This window comes from Platichthys flesus, chromosome 4 (assembly GCF_949316205.1).
Source record: "Platichthys flesus chromosome 4, fPlaFle2.1, whole genome shotgun sequence".
NCBI classification, from domain to species: Eukaryota; Metazoa; Chordata; class Actinopteri; order Pleuronectiformes; family Pleuronectidae; genus Platichthys; species Platichthys flesus.
Genome location: NC_084948.1, coordinates 17678562 through 17694724, shown reverse-complemented (window position 1 = coordinate 17694724; position 16163 = coordinate 17678562). Strand labels below are relative to the sequence as shown.

At 40.7% G+C, this 16163-nt stretch overlaps 1 protein-coding gene across 3 annotated transcripts; it reads left to right on the top strand.

Annotated features, from left to right (window-relative positions):
- Positions 1–2732: 2732 nt before the first annotated feature.
- tmprss4a (transmembrane serine protease 4a) lies at positions 2733–15805 on the top strand. 3 transcript variants are annotated; one of them, XM_062386487.1, is made up of 13 exons: positions 2733–2966; positions 10050–10104; positions 10361–10504; positions 10685–10837; positions 10952–11078; positions 11176–11295; positions 12235–12278; positions 12690–12852; positions 12966–13132; positions 13490–13585; positions 13705–13847; positions 14011–14163; positions 14534–15805. In XM_062386487.1, the coding sequence occupies exons 3-13, from the start codon at positions 10393–10395 to the stop codon at positions 14543–14545; spliced, it is 1290 nt and encodes a 429-aa protein (XP_062242471.1). In that variant the 5' UTR covers positions 2733–2966; positions 10050–10104; positions 10361–10392; the 3' UTR covers positions 14546–15805. The 3 variants fall into 3 exon arrangements, with proteins under 3 accessions (XP_062242471.1, XP_062242469.1, XP_062242470.1); XM_062386485.1 differs by lacking the exon at positions 2733–2966 and adding an exon at positions 5405–5761; XM_062386486.1 differs by lacking the exon at positions 2733–2966 and adding an exon at positions 8611–8762.
- The last annotated feature ends 358 nt before the right edge of the window (positions 15806–16163 follow it).

The following is a 16163-nucleotide window of genomic DNA, read 5'->3' as shown; positions in this document are numbered from 1 at the left end:
AGGACTGCGTTAAATAGAGGAAGGTTGAGCCTCCTGGTGAGTTATACTTGAATGTAGATCTCACAAATAACAAAGTATGAAATCTTTTGGTTCATCAGCATCACATTTTCATATCAGGACTTTCCAAAGATTGTTCAAGAAATTGAGTCTATAATAGACAGGGAAAAAAAGACTGGAAAGAACCTCACAGACCTGGAGGAAATTACCTCTTTTGTTGAGGACTTTGGATTCAGAAAGAGTGGAATTCCGGAAGTACGGGTATTTTGTCCCCTTTTCTATAAATAATGTGACTTGTTTCTTATTTACTTCAGACTATATTCTTGTAATATTATGACATTTGTCTCATTGAATTGAATTCAAGGTGTTTGCAACAGTCTGAAATATGTCACCACTCTCTCATGAGATGTTATCTCTTTTGAGTGGTTAATCTTGTCCTTTTCTAACCTGACTAACACTTTAACTTAACCAAAGAACAAGAGCCACAAATGTGTTCAAAGCAACACAGCGAGCTAGCCGCCTTCCATTAATCACATTAAGAACTTATAATCATGACTAAAGTTCTTGATACTATGGCTGCTAATATGGCTGTAGCCACTTCCCGAGGCAGTAACGTCAAACTCAGAGTGTGTTTTAAAATGAGGATATGAGCATGTAAGTTCATAACTGACCCTTGGACACAGATTATGTAATACAATAATCTAAGCTCAAAGGCCAGATTGATAGGTGGAAGAATGAGAAGAGGTTGCACATTGCAAATCATAGTATTAGCGAAAAAAGAAATAAGATTTCCTGAAGAAATTGTTTTCTTGATATAATATTCATATGACTATAAGATATTAATGGGTAATTACAGTGTAATATCTGAAGGATGTGGTCACCTATTAACATATTCATATTGTTATGGAAGAACACATATGACTGTAAGCTGTAAGATACCTGCAACCAAATGACCTACCCTAAGAAATCATATGGATAAGGAATTTGAGAGGGAAATCAGACAAAAGTGTTGACAATGAGATTTGATTTCCAGAAAATGAGATGGTTATGATTATGTATTATCCTGATTTGTTGATTGTATTGTTTTTATTGTTTCAGTTTTTGGACCACTGCTCGCTCAAATAGAAAGAAAAATACATTTTCCAAATCCTTTCATTAAAACGTAGAATGTTAGGACAAACCATGTATGGTGTCGGTCCTTCCTAGTTTCTTTGGCATCATCTAACATGATCATAACAGTTTGTGCAAAGGTTAAGTGAGATAGCTGGTACCCACTGGATGTGCAATACAAATTATCCAATCTGGTCCAATAAAGGAATAAATACGTAATCCAAATTTGAAATGGCAGAGAGTTCAGACACCGTGAATCAGAGTCATCAGTTTTGACAGTGGCGATAGTTTTCAAACTATTTCCAGGCGGGAGAGTCCAACCCAGAGATATGGTAAATTTAAATCTTCACATTATTCATGTCTGAAACTGGTAGTGATGTTTTTATGTGTACTGACGGCAAAGAAAGTAATAATTATCGTCACTAACTGGTAAAATTGTGTGTTATGCTATGGAAGCTTGATGGTATGTTTTACATAACTGATATGCACCATAATGTGATTGTTTTGGGCAGGGACTGGAGGCGGTTGGGGGTGTTGGTGATATTATTTTTCTGTTGCAGTCTAGTTTTGGTAGATATTTTTTACTGTACCTGCCGGTCTTTGTATTGATGTGGGGCACATCGGGAGCACTGTGCAGTGAAAGAATTTTCAGGAAATCATTTGGGGGATTTCTTAGCCATACGGCAGCCATTTTCCAGGAAGGAATTTCATTTTACCAGCACAACACACTGAGAGGTGACACTGATACTCCTTGAGAGTGATCAGGGCTATAATAGATAGAATGTTATTTTGCAAAGCCCTCAGCTGATATTATCTGTCTGTATGTCACACCTCATATATTGATGTGGACAAATGGAGCCTGCTCGAGTTGCATTGAAAGCAGTTAACTTCCCAATTCTCAGGATATCGCACAAGCACTTCCTTATACCGTGAATCTATTCATATAATATCTGTGAGGTGTGGTGGGTGACAGCTGATTCAATAACACCACTAGAAAAGTATTTTGTTTTCCCAGTGATGCGATACAAGATCATGGAATCGTCAGTATTTTACCAGAATATTCAACGAAACCTTATGATAGACAATTTAGAACTTGAATTTTACAGAGGAATAACTAATGAAACCCGATGAAAGATAAACTAAACTTTAGTGCAGCTTGACTGACTTTAAGGTGACTGTTACGCCCTGGTAGAGGTATGCTCTTCACTGTGTGCAAATTAACCCAGGTTTGTTTCCCCATTCTTTTCTTTTGTCCTTTATCTGGGATTTTTCAAATTCTATTGGATTTATTCTTCCTGAAACACATCACATATCTGATCTAACATTAGTTTTAGAACAGTTTGGCTTTTTGGGAGTCTGCTACCTAGGACATACATTCTGTGTAGTCCAGGAAACGAGAAATGTCACAGTGTTAATGATAAACAAGTTATTTCCCAAACGCACTTCCCTCAACTTCTGTCAAGGTTCATATCAAGTTTCACAAAATGCACACCTGTGCAGGAAGAGGGTGGTATACTGGCTTTAGTGGTAAATTGAGGTGGAGAGAGAGACACATAAACGGAGAGAAAGAGAGAGAGAAAGAGAGAGAGAGAGCAAGAGAGAGCCAGAGAGAACCAGAGAGAGAGAGCGAGAGAGAGAGAGAAAGATAAGCTGTTTGCCATGGAAGTGCAGGGCAGAGGGTGGTCCCTGTTGAAACAATAAAACTTGGCTGAGACACTCCTCAGAGAAACATGCTGAATTCAGGGCACAGGAATAATATTTTACACTAGCCTGACTTTCAGAGACTCTTCTGACACGGAGCGACAGCAGATTTACAGGAGAGGAAGAGTACAGTGGTGTGAGGACAGATATTTGTGCAGGTATGTTTTTGTGTGTATAATTATGTGTTTTTTTCCAACTAACTATTGCGTTTGCCCCATTTAAACAATTCTGTGTTACAATATAAGAGTGACTATCCTGCTGTATGAGGGGTAGATGTTGCAAACTTTTGCAAATGCAGCCGACTGAAAAGAACTTTGATCCGTTACAAATAAAGTCAACAAAAATGTCTGATAAGGATGCACAAGGCTTTGAAGGACTGTTCCAAATTTTAAATCTGTGCGTTTAAACACATATTTAAGTTTTTTTCTTTTTCTATTTGGATCCTTACGTATATTAAATAACTTGGTGGATCTCTGAATATTTTTTGTAGAATTTAAACCCTGAAAATCATGAATTAAGTTTTAGATATTAAATTGTAAGAATGCCCCTTTCATGTTCATTTTGCTTTGCTCAAAACTAGACTTAAAATTATCAAGACAATTATATCCAAAGTGATTGCCAATGGAAGCTACAAGCTCCATTATGTTTCTCGGATTTGCACAGAATTTAAACCCTGGGCCACAAAGCTTGTGAGTCAATGAGAAGCAAATTAATCGATTTTCTTAAACATAGTGTTTGTAGATATACACTCTCGATAGAAAACACTCTTAAACATCTGTTAGTCCGTGGACAATCTGGACTATATGCAGTTCAGGAAGTCACAGAGCCTATTTAGTTGCCCAGAACACAGAAGCAACCATTGTGTTCACTGATGCAGAAATTAAGAATAATGAAAGAATGAACCAGTTTGACTCGGCAGAACAATAAAAGTGTTCAAACAAGTCAAACAAGGGAGTGCAAAAGATTTATGAGATCTCTGTATGGCTCTCATCTTCTCTTTTATAGCGTGTGCAAATATATCTCCGCCGTTGTTCAACCATGTCAGTCTTTCAGATTGGAAACCTTGTCACAGCACAATGTTCATGTGATTTACAGAGAGGGAAATATGCTATGTTAGATGAGCTGGAATGGGATGATTTACTCTACATACAGTACAGCACGGTTCATCACTTTGAAATGAAACTCACTCACAATTAATCTCAGTCAAGAAAAATACACAGAAGGAAGTCGTGCACCATACTTTCATGCCAGGGTGGCGCTATTCAGCTGCAACATGAAACTTCACCACTAGATGTCACTGAATTCTACACACTGTACCTTTAATGTCTTGGCAGCTTTAAACCAACCTGAATATAATCAGGGTTAACAGAGGTTATTACAGGACATTCAGGAGTCGTAAAACTAAAACAGATCTACAATATATCTAGCTAGCTACACACATTTATACGATGTAAGGTATGAGTATCAGGGCCACTAAAAGGAAAAAAAAAGAGATATAATGTCATAGTATTAAGAGAATAACTATGACTTTATTCTTGTAATATTACAAAATTATTCTATGGCCCTTAGACTTAATTGTAATATATCCATCCATTCATCTGCATATTTTCACACATTCTTTATTCCATAAACTTCTAGACTAAGTGAGGTATGGTTGAGAGTTAGCTGTAAGGTTCACTGCATTTAATCGTCCACGTCAAGCAACACAATCTGCTACTGTTTCTAACAATGGCTCTTTCTCTTCAGCCAACCTCTCTTCTGTCTTGTCTTTTTGAACCCTTCACATTCCCTCCTTTTTTTTCTCTCGTTGTCTATGACAGTGTCCCATGACATTCACAATGGTTGAATTAACAAACACTGACCAGGTTGGTTCCCGAGGGTAATTTAACACTTCAGAATTCAGAATTATTCTCCTGTATTGAGCTGCTTTCAGACATTTTCCGGAACTTTTCCAGAGTTCATGTCTGACAACGGTTGTGGTTGAAACAGGCCCGTTTCACTTCTAGCCACAAACCAATCTATGTCAAAACATGTCTCCTTGTGGTCTTATCAGAGCAGGTGGCATCAATGACTTGGGTGTGCCTACAACTGCAGTGTTCTTGCGCTCTAGGGTCGTTTTACAGTTACCCTTTAAGACTTGTAATTACCTACAATTAGCATAAAGACATATATATATATATATATATAATATGATAATTAGCCCATCATTTAAGGTTACGATATCTTACTTTCACGCTCACTTTGTTGTCAAACAGGAACTTCTGACAGATACCATCTGACTTCTCATTATACAGTCAAAACAACACAGGTGCGCAACGACACACCTCAGCCTCAGGGTTACTGGACACACACGCACATGCACACGTCTGAGTTTGTCTGTGTGAAGAGGTGCAGCTCCATGTTCTGCATCCTTCAAAACGTTTTGGAGTGGGAGGAGGGAGAGGGAGGGGGAGAGAGAGAGAAGGAGAGAGAGAGAGAGAGAGAGAGAGAGAGAGAGAGAGAGAGAGAGAGAGAGAGAGAGAGAAGGGTTCAGGTGTCAAGTTACCTGGAATAGTTTGGTTTTTTTTGTTTTGTATCGTCAGCAGGGCTTGGTCACCCAAAACAGCGAGCTTGCTCTCTGAATTTACGGAGCATCGAAACACAACGCTACACACGAGCAGTCTTTAATACACCCTTGGGGTTTGAGAGAGGGGCAAGTTAAGCGCCAGCCATAGAGCTACACAGCCATAGAAAGAATAGGGGGGAGAGAGAGAGAGAGACAGACCAGGACTTTTGTGGTTAAAGCCATTGGAGCAGGAAAGTGAGAAGAGAAGGACGAAGGACGTACACCGGACAGTGAGTTTCTGAGGATTCCCACCTTCAGGAAGGGAGGAAGAGAGTTTACTCTGAACTGCCTGTTAGATGAGGTGCATCTGGGCCTAACCTAACCGAAAAATAGAACTACATCATGTGGGTGAGTGCAACCAATAGCAGAATCAACATGTTTATCAGGAAGTTGTCAGGTCTTGTCAGGTCTTTGCATTGGAGGGGCCGTCTTAACAACATCTTGACTGTGTTTGCTGAAAGGATGTTTGTTTTAGTGCTACTCTACAAAGACACGTTGTTATATTTTATGGTTCATCTTGTTTCTTCTGGGTCATAGCAGTGGCTTTGTTTTGTTTGAGTGAATTCATATTTTGTATCAAAACATATCAGGTTAAAAACAATACGAGTTGAGCCAAAGTTATTTATAACACGTTTGAGGAAAAACAAGTATGATTAGAAAGTAAGGTAAAAACTGAGCAAGAGAAAGAAGCACTAAAAGAGAGAGAGAGATTAACACAATCATAAAACCAGATCAGGCCAAATTAAAAGAAAGATTAGCAAGACTTCCCGAGCTTAGGGCCAGCAACAGATGAATATATGACCCCTTTATGTGCGCACCATCTAATATGTGTTCAAACATTTGTGTCTTAGTTAATAGATCTTGTACTAATTTAACAGTGCACCATTGCTTATAATAATGCACATATGCCTGCTTTTGCCTCTAAAATCATATGTGAACAACACTGGTCTAGATCTCTGCCTTTGATTAAAACTTGTCCAACATGTCACAAGTAGTTTCTCAAAAGCTCTTTTGTGAAAGTTTCAGTTCAGGGGAACATAATCCAACAACGCTGGAAAGCAGCGAAGGGGAGCAGAACAAACTGAACAAAAGGTTCAAGGTGTCATGGCTTATTGTCAGTGGAGGTTGACCCAGTTAGACCTGTTACTGGTGCCGGAGCATGATCCATATGGATGAGTCCAAAAAAAAAAAAAAATAAGACTTAACAAGTTAGGTGTTACTGCAGAAATAACATTTGAGGTGTAATCACTTGGCTGCCTCTGACCCGCCAAAACAGATTTCCACGTACTTGTTTGTCCGTTTTCGAGAACGTGACATTCTCTAGCCATCGTAGTTGTTTCCCAGGTTGGATGGACCGCCCACTTTCTTTCTGCTGTTTCATTCATCAGGTGATGATGACCTGGGATCAGTGATGAGTGTGTGATTCAAATGAGTCATCTTTTTTTTAACATAGAAGAAAGTTGGTGGTGGTTTTAAAACACATACTTTAGACTCGGTACACTGGTGGAAACTTTATATATACAAATATCTCATCTTAAAAACCAGGTGATCAGTCTTCTTAGGTAATTTAAGAAGATGGGTAACCAAGCTAAGTCTAATTATATAAAAAGGTAAAGTATATGGGTGTAAAATTATTGTTTGAAACTTTGCCACAAGTCAATACAAGTGTTGTGTTACAAAGCAAAGTGCTCCTCGGCTCGATGCGCATTGTGAAAGCATTTCTTATTTCAATGTAAAGAGAAATCCGAGAAAGAATTGACAACTCAAGTGGAGTAAAGAACAAAATGTCTGGATGTGTGACGCATGCAGTCTATCAAGGTTTTGCTTTGACATGACTACATGAAAGAATCTTACATATGAGCTGATTCCTCACAGAATTGAGCTCCCTTCCAAAAAAAAAAATAGATACCTGCCTTACGACATTTCTTTTGCTGTTATGGAGTCTATAAACTTTGCTTGTTGTTTGACTGACTAGAGCCATAAACAATGACTCACATCTCTTGCTTCAAAGTTAATTTTGGGAACACCCTTTAACTGAATTACAGCAGTTAAATAAGCCGGGGAGCAAAGAATTATGCATATGAGGGACTTTACCTTAACTCATCTTTAAAGCAGAAGTGAAATTTAGTTAAGTCAGTTTAACAGGTGGTCCAAGTTTTGGGCGAATCCTAATTTGGTCATTATAGATTCTGCATTTGATCTGTTTTTCAATCAAATGCATCAACTAACAGGCAGGATATTCTGTAAATGTTTTTAAGTTAGATAATGAATGAGAAACTCTGAGGACAGGACAAAAGGCAGAACAGCAGATGGACAAAACAAAAGCTCTCAGCAGCCATACTGATGAGCTGGAACTAGTTGTGAGGGCCCTAATGAAAGGTTGCAAACTTTGCCCTTAATTTTCTGAAGAATTCTACAGTAAAATCTTCTGAAACTTGACATTTAGACAGTGAGGGTCATGAACAAGAGTGACGTGAAGTATCTCAGTCACCTCTCAAGGATTTTCTAAAAAGAATATTTAAAATGAGAAACTTATGAGGGCCATAACAAAAAAAATAGCCAACTTGCCTTTAATTTTCATTAAAAAAAAACATATACTGTTCCTTTTCATTATACTTGTTATTATCTTGTGTGGAAAACAAATCAAACGTTCATATTTGTTCTCGGACTTTTCAAAGCTCCGATGACATTTACCGTAGGACCACGAAAAGAGGCGCATCGGTTTTCAAACTTGGTTAGCCACAGTTAGCCGCTAGCCCGTAACATTAGAGAGCATCAGACAGCTACATGCTAGTCTTAGCTTTCGACTGAGCATTCGGTGGAGAGGTTAAATGATACTAAAATCACATTTCTGAGTGACGAACCCTTTTATTTAGATCCATTTGTTAGATATTCAACTTTAAACTCAGTCTGCTTGACAGATTTACACCTAGCTATTAGCTGTTTATGGCTATTTAAAGCTAGCCGCCTATCAGGTAAAGCCGGTTAAATGTGAATTAAAACTTTATTAAAAGTAACTAATAACAAGTCTACATCCTCAACATGCACATGACATCAGTGAGAAACATTAATTAACAGGTGATGTAAGTGAGGAAGCAGCCATCTTACCTTAAAGAGGTGTTTAATTAGCATCTCCATCACCACTGTGTGTGTCTCCATATCTGGACAGCTGAAGGTAAACACACTACTAAGCTAAAGAAACACGGCCTGACAGGACACGACATACAAGTATTACAAAGCTCTGGGGTTCACTAAGCTCCAGGAGCAGCAGCTCCACTGGTTGTTTACAATCTGCAGCCATACTGTCAACCTGTAGCTCCACTGAAGAGACCCAGCACCAAACCTCATGGTAAGAGACAATCCAGATTGACGTGTGATGTTAGAAATTAAACATGCTAGTTCCCCTCCACCAGCCCACGTGTTAGGTTAGCCTTGTTTTATTTTAAAGTTATCAACCCAGAGCAGACCACAGCAGACTGTTAACAGCAACAGAGCTTATTGCTAATATTGATTACCTTCACATTGAATTTGACAGTTTCTTATGGTTTAAAACTCAATTATGGTCAGTTGACTGTTTTAGGATGACAAAGTAAAGCAGCAAAACATAAGAATTGTTTCATGCAATTGTTCTTTGCGTGAAAGGTTAGTTAAACCATTCATCGCTTTTCAAAAATAATTTTAGTTACGATGATTAGTATGATTTCATAAATGTCTAATGAAATCATATCTGATTCTTATCCTGAAACCTGTTTCAAGGAACCATTGGTGTTTACACTTGGTACTTGAGGTAAATACCTGGTGATAGATGTATAATTGTCTGAGTAAAGAAAGACATAACCCAGGCTTTTTGAAAGGGCCCTACCAATATGGAGCAGTTGTTCCCAACCTGGGGGGCCAGGATCTGTCACTAGAAAAAACAAACAAACAAGATTTTGCTCCACATGTTTAGTTTTTCATTATGCTGGGTAATTTTAGACAGCCAAAAGGTGGGAACTGTAGCTCCAGAGGATGCTGCCCAGTGTGCCGACTGCTCTGTGCTATAACTCTTTCTAAACCCCACCCTCCAATGAATCTTCCCTAATGTAATCATGAAACCAGGATACCGGATATATATTCTGCTCAGGAATAATTGAGTAGTGTTGGGTTCTACCCACCTGGCTCCTGTGGTTGAGGAGCGGACACACCCTCACTATACCACCCTGCAATATGAGAGCGTGTTCTTTCCCCACACTACCGGCTGTAATTGAATGGACGCCTCACAAGGTCCCAGTGGACCCCTCCACACTGCGTCCCACTGTCTGTCACTTCCATGGTGGGGTCTACTAGTCCGTGTGATAACAGATTATGGGAACTGCCTGCAGCATATGGATGCGGGTGTAATATGACAACTCGTGGTGGTACACTGTGTTCCATGTTCCATACTACACACCTGTTGTTGTCCTCTGGGAGCAATACTTGAAAGTAGCTCAGATAATCATGTACACACTCAGACACAACGTTACACAATTTCAAACTCCTCCTCGGCATAAACACACACACGCACACACTGGGAATTTCCTTTTAAGCCATGTCTTGTTTGGACACCTGTGCTCACATCCTCTCTTGTCTCACTGTAAGTATCTCATTCTTTCCCCAGACAACGATCCAGCTGCCAGAGGAAAGCATTCGCCCATTGAATCCCAGGCACCCAGGTAAGCTGGCGTTGTATTTGTGTTCACGTACAGCATGTTGCTGCACTGATGGGAGAGCCCCAATATAATACTGTGAAATACTTAGAAAGTGTAGCGTGGGACAGTACTGCTAACGATCTCATTCACATGACTAATTTCCTCTTTTTCCTCTCCCTCTTCATTTGCTTTGCGGTTTCTCTTCTCTCATCTCACTTATCTACCGTTGTCTCACGTACTGTATGTCTCTCTCTCTCTCTCGCCCCCGTCCACTTCCCAGTGGTTCCACGACCAGGCCGCCACAGAAAGCCCATGACGGCTCCAAAGACTGAGAAAGAAAAGGCGTCTAAGAGGAAGAAAGTGTTGCTCACTGTCTTGACTGTGATAGTGCTGCTGGGGATACTGGCCACCGCGGCGTATTTCAGTGAGTCACAGTTCCTGACATCGGCTCCCTCCTCAAAAGACGCACCCATACAACACATGTTTACTTGCCAAAAAGGCCTCACCTAAATATTAAGACTTGAATGTTTTTGTAAAGGTGTAAGTTTCATGGCAGGGCTAAGTGTGCCCTTCTGTTCCAATGTGTCCCTCCTTTTCCTTCCAGTTAAGCAGCTGATTGAGACCAAGTACTTCTTCTGTTCGGGTTCCTGGAAGTTCATCCCATTAGACCAAACCTGTGATGGGAAAGATGACTGTTCTGGAGGAGAGGATGAAGTTACTTGTATGTCAAAATATATGGTCAACACCACCTTCCCGGGTAAAGCAGACGCTCCACTCTTTTCTTTGTTGTCATCACACACACAGAAACAAGCCTTGAAAATTGACTCCTCTTTTCTTCCTCTCCCTGCCCACCCTCCCTCCTGTCCTCCAGTGCGTCTCACATCAAGTAATCACATCCTGCAGGTGTACAGTCCCGGCTCAGGCTGGCGGAGTGTGTGCAGTGACGACTGGAGCGAGCAGCACACCCAGATAGCATGCAACCACCTGGGCTACACAAAGTGAGCGATTGACTGTAGATTGTGTTTTTGCAAATGTTTCGAACGGTTGATTCGACCTGAGCTCAAGTCTTACACCTCCCATCGTCTGTCTGAACAGAAAACCTCTCCACACCAATGTCCCAGTGGGCACTTTGAAGCCCTCCCTGAAAGCTGGACCTTTCGCAGCTATCACACCAGAGAAGAAAAACACGCCCATACATCAGGCTACCATTGATCGGTGAGGAAGGCGTCACATCTAACTATTAATTCCAGAAATCTCTCTCTGCCTCTCTGTCTTTCTGTCTATATGTGGCTTGTATATGTTAAGGACTATTCTCTTTAGCCACTTCACACTCTGCATGTCTCTTGTTTAATGGAAGTGCAGGGTTAAATAGTCTGGTACTATTTGGACATATGATGCGTTCAGTATTAAACAGGTTATCAGCACTTCTTTGCAATGGCAGCTGGGACTCATGGAACATACTGTACATCTCGAGCTTCCACCGGACTTTGAATGAACGAGTGAAAGTCTCGTTGGGCTGCGGTGGAGGTGCAGCTCCAGTCCTACAGCCGGTCTTTACTTCCATTGGTTCAATGACTACAAGTCACTTTTACAGTTTCAAAAAGAAAGCAGCAATCAGCACTACCATAGGCCGAACAAACAGCCCATACCAGCCACTGCACTAGTTTATCATCAGATACTAAAATCGAAATCTTTTAACCCTCATGACTCTTTACTGAATAGTTGTTACAGATCTAAAGTGATAAAAAATCTGTGCTTTTTAGGAAACAGTGTTGTCCGAGAGCTGATACCCATCTGAACTAAAAAAGAAAATGTTGACTTGAAAGATAAAAATCTTCCTCTTATTCTCCCTTTCACTTTTAACTTCTGCTGTCTTTTGTTCCTCTCCTACGTGTCGCGCAGTTTCTCTTCCTGAAAAAAAAACAAAATCTCCCTCAGTTTTTGTTCCCTCTGCGTCCCGACCCCTATGAAACTGAAGACCACAAAATGTATTTTACGCAAAAAAAATGAAACCAAAACGTGAGAAACAGACTGGGGGGGGGGGTATAGTCAGGTGAAGACATTTTAATAATTGAGTCATTGCGTGTTTTGTCGGTTTGACTTGAAGTGTGCAGTCATTCCAGTCACGTGTTTAATGGCTGTTTTTTTTAACAGGCGTGTTTGCGAAACCGGATCTGTGATATCTTTGTCCTGTTCAGGTGAGTTTTATATTTAGCATAGCAACCAACGTCACCAGCATTGTTCCCGAGGCAGGCGGTAGAAGGCTCGGGGGCGATGGGTGGAAGATGGCATTGCTGTATGACTGGTTTCACACCAACAGGCCCAAACATGTCTGCAGTACGCAGCGAAACTCTTATCTTGGAAATATATGACAGAGGATGTGCTGTTGTTCACCTACAAAAAATCAAAGAGGAGATTTTTAACACCACACGTGCAACCAACCACACCAAGACAATTTCCTGTATGTGCAAATATACTTTCTGATTCTGGTGAAAAAGAAACAAATCTAGCCTGATCTCTATTGTCCGAATAGAAGGAAAACAGACATATAGCCAATGCACAGTAAAAACATCATCTTGTAAACTAACAAGACAACTTTCCCTTGTCAGACTGCGGAGAGGTGGGCTTCCAGGACCGGATCGTCGGGGGCTCGGATGCCGTCATTGAGGACTGGCCCTGGCAGGTCAGCCTGCAGCAGGGTGGACAACACACATGTGGAGGCTCGCTGGTGTCCCCACGCTGGGTAGTCACTGCTGCCCACTGCTTTACAGGGTCAGTACACTCACCACATATACCATCTCTCATGAATTCCCACTGTGGCTAACGTATACACATGACCCTTTCGCTCACACTTCCTCTTCTCCCGCCTGGTTTGGGTCTTGCAGCAGTAAAAAGGAGCTGAGTCGCTGGAGAGTGGTGTCAGGCCGGACATTAATGGGCACGCTGGGAGGTTCCTATGTTGACAGAATCATAGTGAACGGAGAATACAACGCAGTGCGCAACGACTATGACATGGCGCTGATGAGACTCAGCAGCCCGATCACAGTGGGAGGTTAGAGTTCAATCTGATGCTCTTTAAAACACACAGACAGAAATTACTGCACGTTACAGATTGGAATATTTATTAGTTAAACTGAAGGGGAATTCTGCGATGAGGGGTTAGAACATACAGTAGGCTACTCTATTCCCATCTAGTGGAGTGCATGGCACACAGCAAGCTCTTCACTGAAGCGCAGTCAAATCTATTTGTATAATGCATAATCATACACAGAGGTCATTCATTGGGATTTACAGAAACAACTGCAGTATGAAAATCGAGCACTTCCTTTTTAAAGTAGTCGTTTGATAACATCAACTGTGCCTTCAAACTGTAGTGTGACAAAAGTTAATAAGAACTCTTATCCTCCAGCCACCCGGAAACCCGTTTGTCTCCCCCCTCAAGCCTTGGGCCTGGCTGTCGGAACCTCCATGGCTGTGACTGGCTGGGGATACCTGGAGGAAAATGGTGAGGAATCTACACACAACCTCTATTATTTATCATCTTCCAAACGGTGAATATTTAAAAAGCAAAATCTGTGAAGTTACCACCCCCACTCAAATGTTGTATCCCTGATCTGTCGTCAGGTCAAGTTTCTCATTCCCTTCAGAAGGCCAGCATCCCTCTGATAGACCAAACTGTGTGTTCCAGTCCAGCAGTGTACGGTACATCCATAACCGACAGGATGATGTGTGCCGGTTTCCCGGAGGGGGAGGTCGATGCTTGCCAGGTAACGAACACTGATTCCAGATACAAATAAGATTAGTATTGCAAAAGACAGGAAGGAATCTTTTAAACTCATTCGTAGTTGTAGTTTCGAGGACATGTGTGCTCTCTCCTGTCAAAGGTTTTGGATATTAACATGGTATCAAATTGTTGCTCTTGAATCCCAGGGGGACAGTGGGGGCCCTCTGGTGCACTTCACCTCCTCTAGGTGGAATCTGGTTGGAGTGGTGAGCTGGGGCGTCGGCTGTGCCCGGAAAGGAAGGCCAGGTGTTTACTGCAACGTGGAAGAAATGCTCAACTGGATTCATACGGTCATTGAGGTACACAATACAGGGAACTTTGTGCGTTTCAGCTGTTTCTCTTGACCTTTCTAAGTTAAAGGTGACTCAATGCAAAATAGAGTAGGAGTTCTGAGAGGAAACCACATCAAAACCAAATGATTTCTTCTTAAGGGCTGTAGTTGACAGACATTTTCTTTTAACATTAATGCTTTAAACATTGTTTGGTTTCTTGATTTATAGTTGGAAAAATGAAAATGGTAAAAAGCTGTTAATGTGAAACTAGAAGGTTTATGCTTTACAGTTGCTGTTCTCTGTCAGTTTTAACTGCCACAACACACACTATACTGACATAGAGACAGAAAATGACAACTGCTAAACAAAAAACGATTTTTTTTCTCTATCCTTACAGAAAAACCCCTGAAGGCGTCCACCACAGAACGCTTGACAACCCTTGACAGAAACCAACGCAAAAGCATCAGTTTGGTTAACTCAAGACGTGTCACAGAAAGAGAGGATGGGGAAGTGAAAGACGCATCTCCACAACACGCTGTTAGACACACACTCACACAAATGCACATTTCACACAAGTTTTGTTTGTGCCATTTCAGGTTCTTATCTCAGGGGTATATTTATGTAGCTGTCAGTTGCTGGCCAGTCTGAGGTTTCCATAGCAGCATACTCATGTAAACACGTTTTTAGCATTGACAGATCCAGGTATTTTACTCCAGGTATAAAAATTATAAGTTACTGTCAAATACAAATAGAATATGTGATCTCTGTCACTAGCATGAGGATAAGAGGTAATAACTGTTTTAACTGTGAAGATGTTGTACATTACCAGACTGGCCAACCTCAGGCGTCATTTACTTGATGACTGTTTCTAGGTGTCAAATGTGGTGTGAGGGATCATGGGGTAAACTTCTGTGTGTCAGGAGGAGTCAATCGAAGCCTCAGGTTGATATCAGCTGTCCAGTTCAGTTTAATGCGTTTGTGGTGCTGATTCACTTGATCTGTTCCGTGTCACTATTAAAAGAGCAGCCGCACCTTTTTACAGTACAGATGGTGTGTTCGCTCTCTACCGCAGAATGATCGTCACAAGCACTTTAATTGATGTGAGAACTACTTGATGTTAGTCTGTGTGTGTGCAGGTTATTCAAGTGACTAGTCTTATAATGCACTGAAGTCTGTAAAAAAAACTTGGTTGAGCTCATGGTTCCTTCACATTGAGTCTTCAGGTGCACTTAGATTTCCAGTGTGCATTCGGAAAGATTCACAACTTATTAAAGGTGGTGGTCATGTTGTTTTTAACCATCACAGCCAAGGAATATAAATATAACTTCCTAAAATTCAAAACTGTGGTATGTTAATTTATCACATTTGTGCACTCAGGCAAAACCCCCACACAGTTTCGTCCCTTTTAAGCATCAGTAAAGCAAGTAATTTTTTTTTTATTTATAATTTGGTTTACAGACTTAGACAAAAGTAGATATAAGCACTTCACTTTAAAAGTTAGCGTCAACATATTGTATATGTACTGTATATTAGAAAATACTGAACACAGGATCTTTTTCAAGGTTTGCATACAATTTGGCACATTTGACTGTATATATGGTACTTGTTGATTTTATTGTGTAAATATGTTGTAAATACAGTAAAATAAAGACATCTCTCTTTTAATTTATCCCTCCTTGTTCCATTCAGTGTCGTCCTCCTTCCAAAACACATGCACACACATTCTTCCTCAACCACAGGGAATGGAAATCAGCAAGTTAGAATCTTCACCTCAAATTTCCATCTGTAGAATAAATGCTCCGTATAACTTAAGACTTTTGTAGGAAGTTCTGCCTTCCTATGCATCAGCTTGATTAAATCTTACTTTGGAGGAATTCAAGTAGTTTTCCACACTATAAAATGATTCACCCTAGGACTGAGTTGAATACACTGCCCCCTAGCGGTGGAAAGATGCCATGACCCATCGTGTGTGTTCAGTTTACCACTTTCCACACCTAACACAAAGCTTTCCGTGACACTGCAACCAC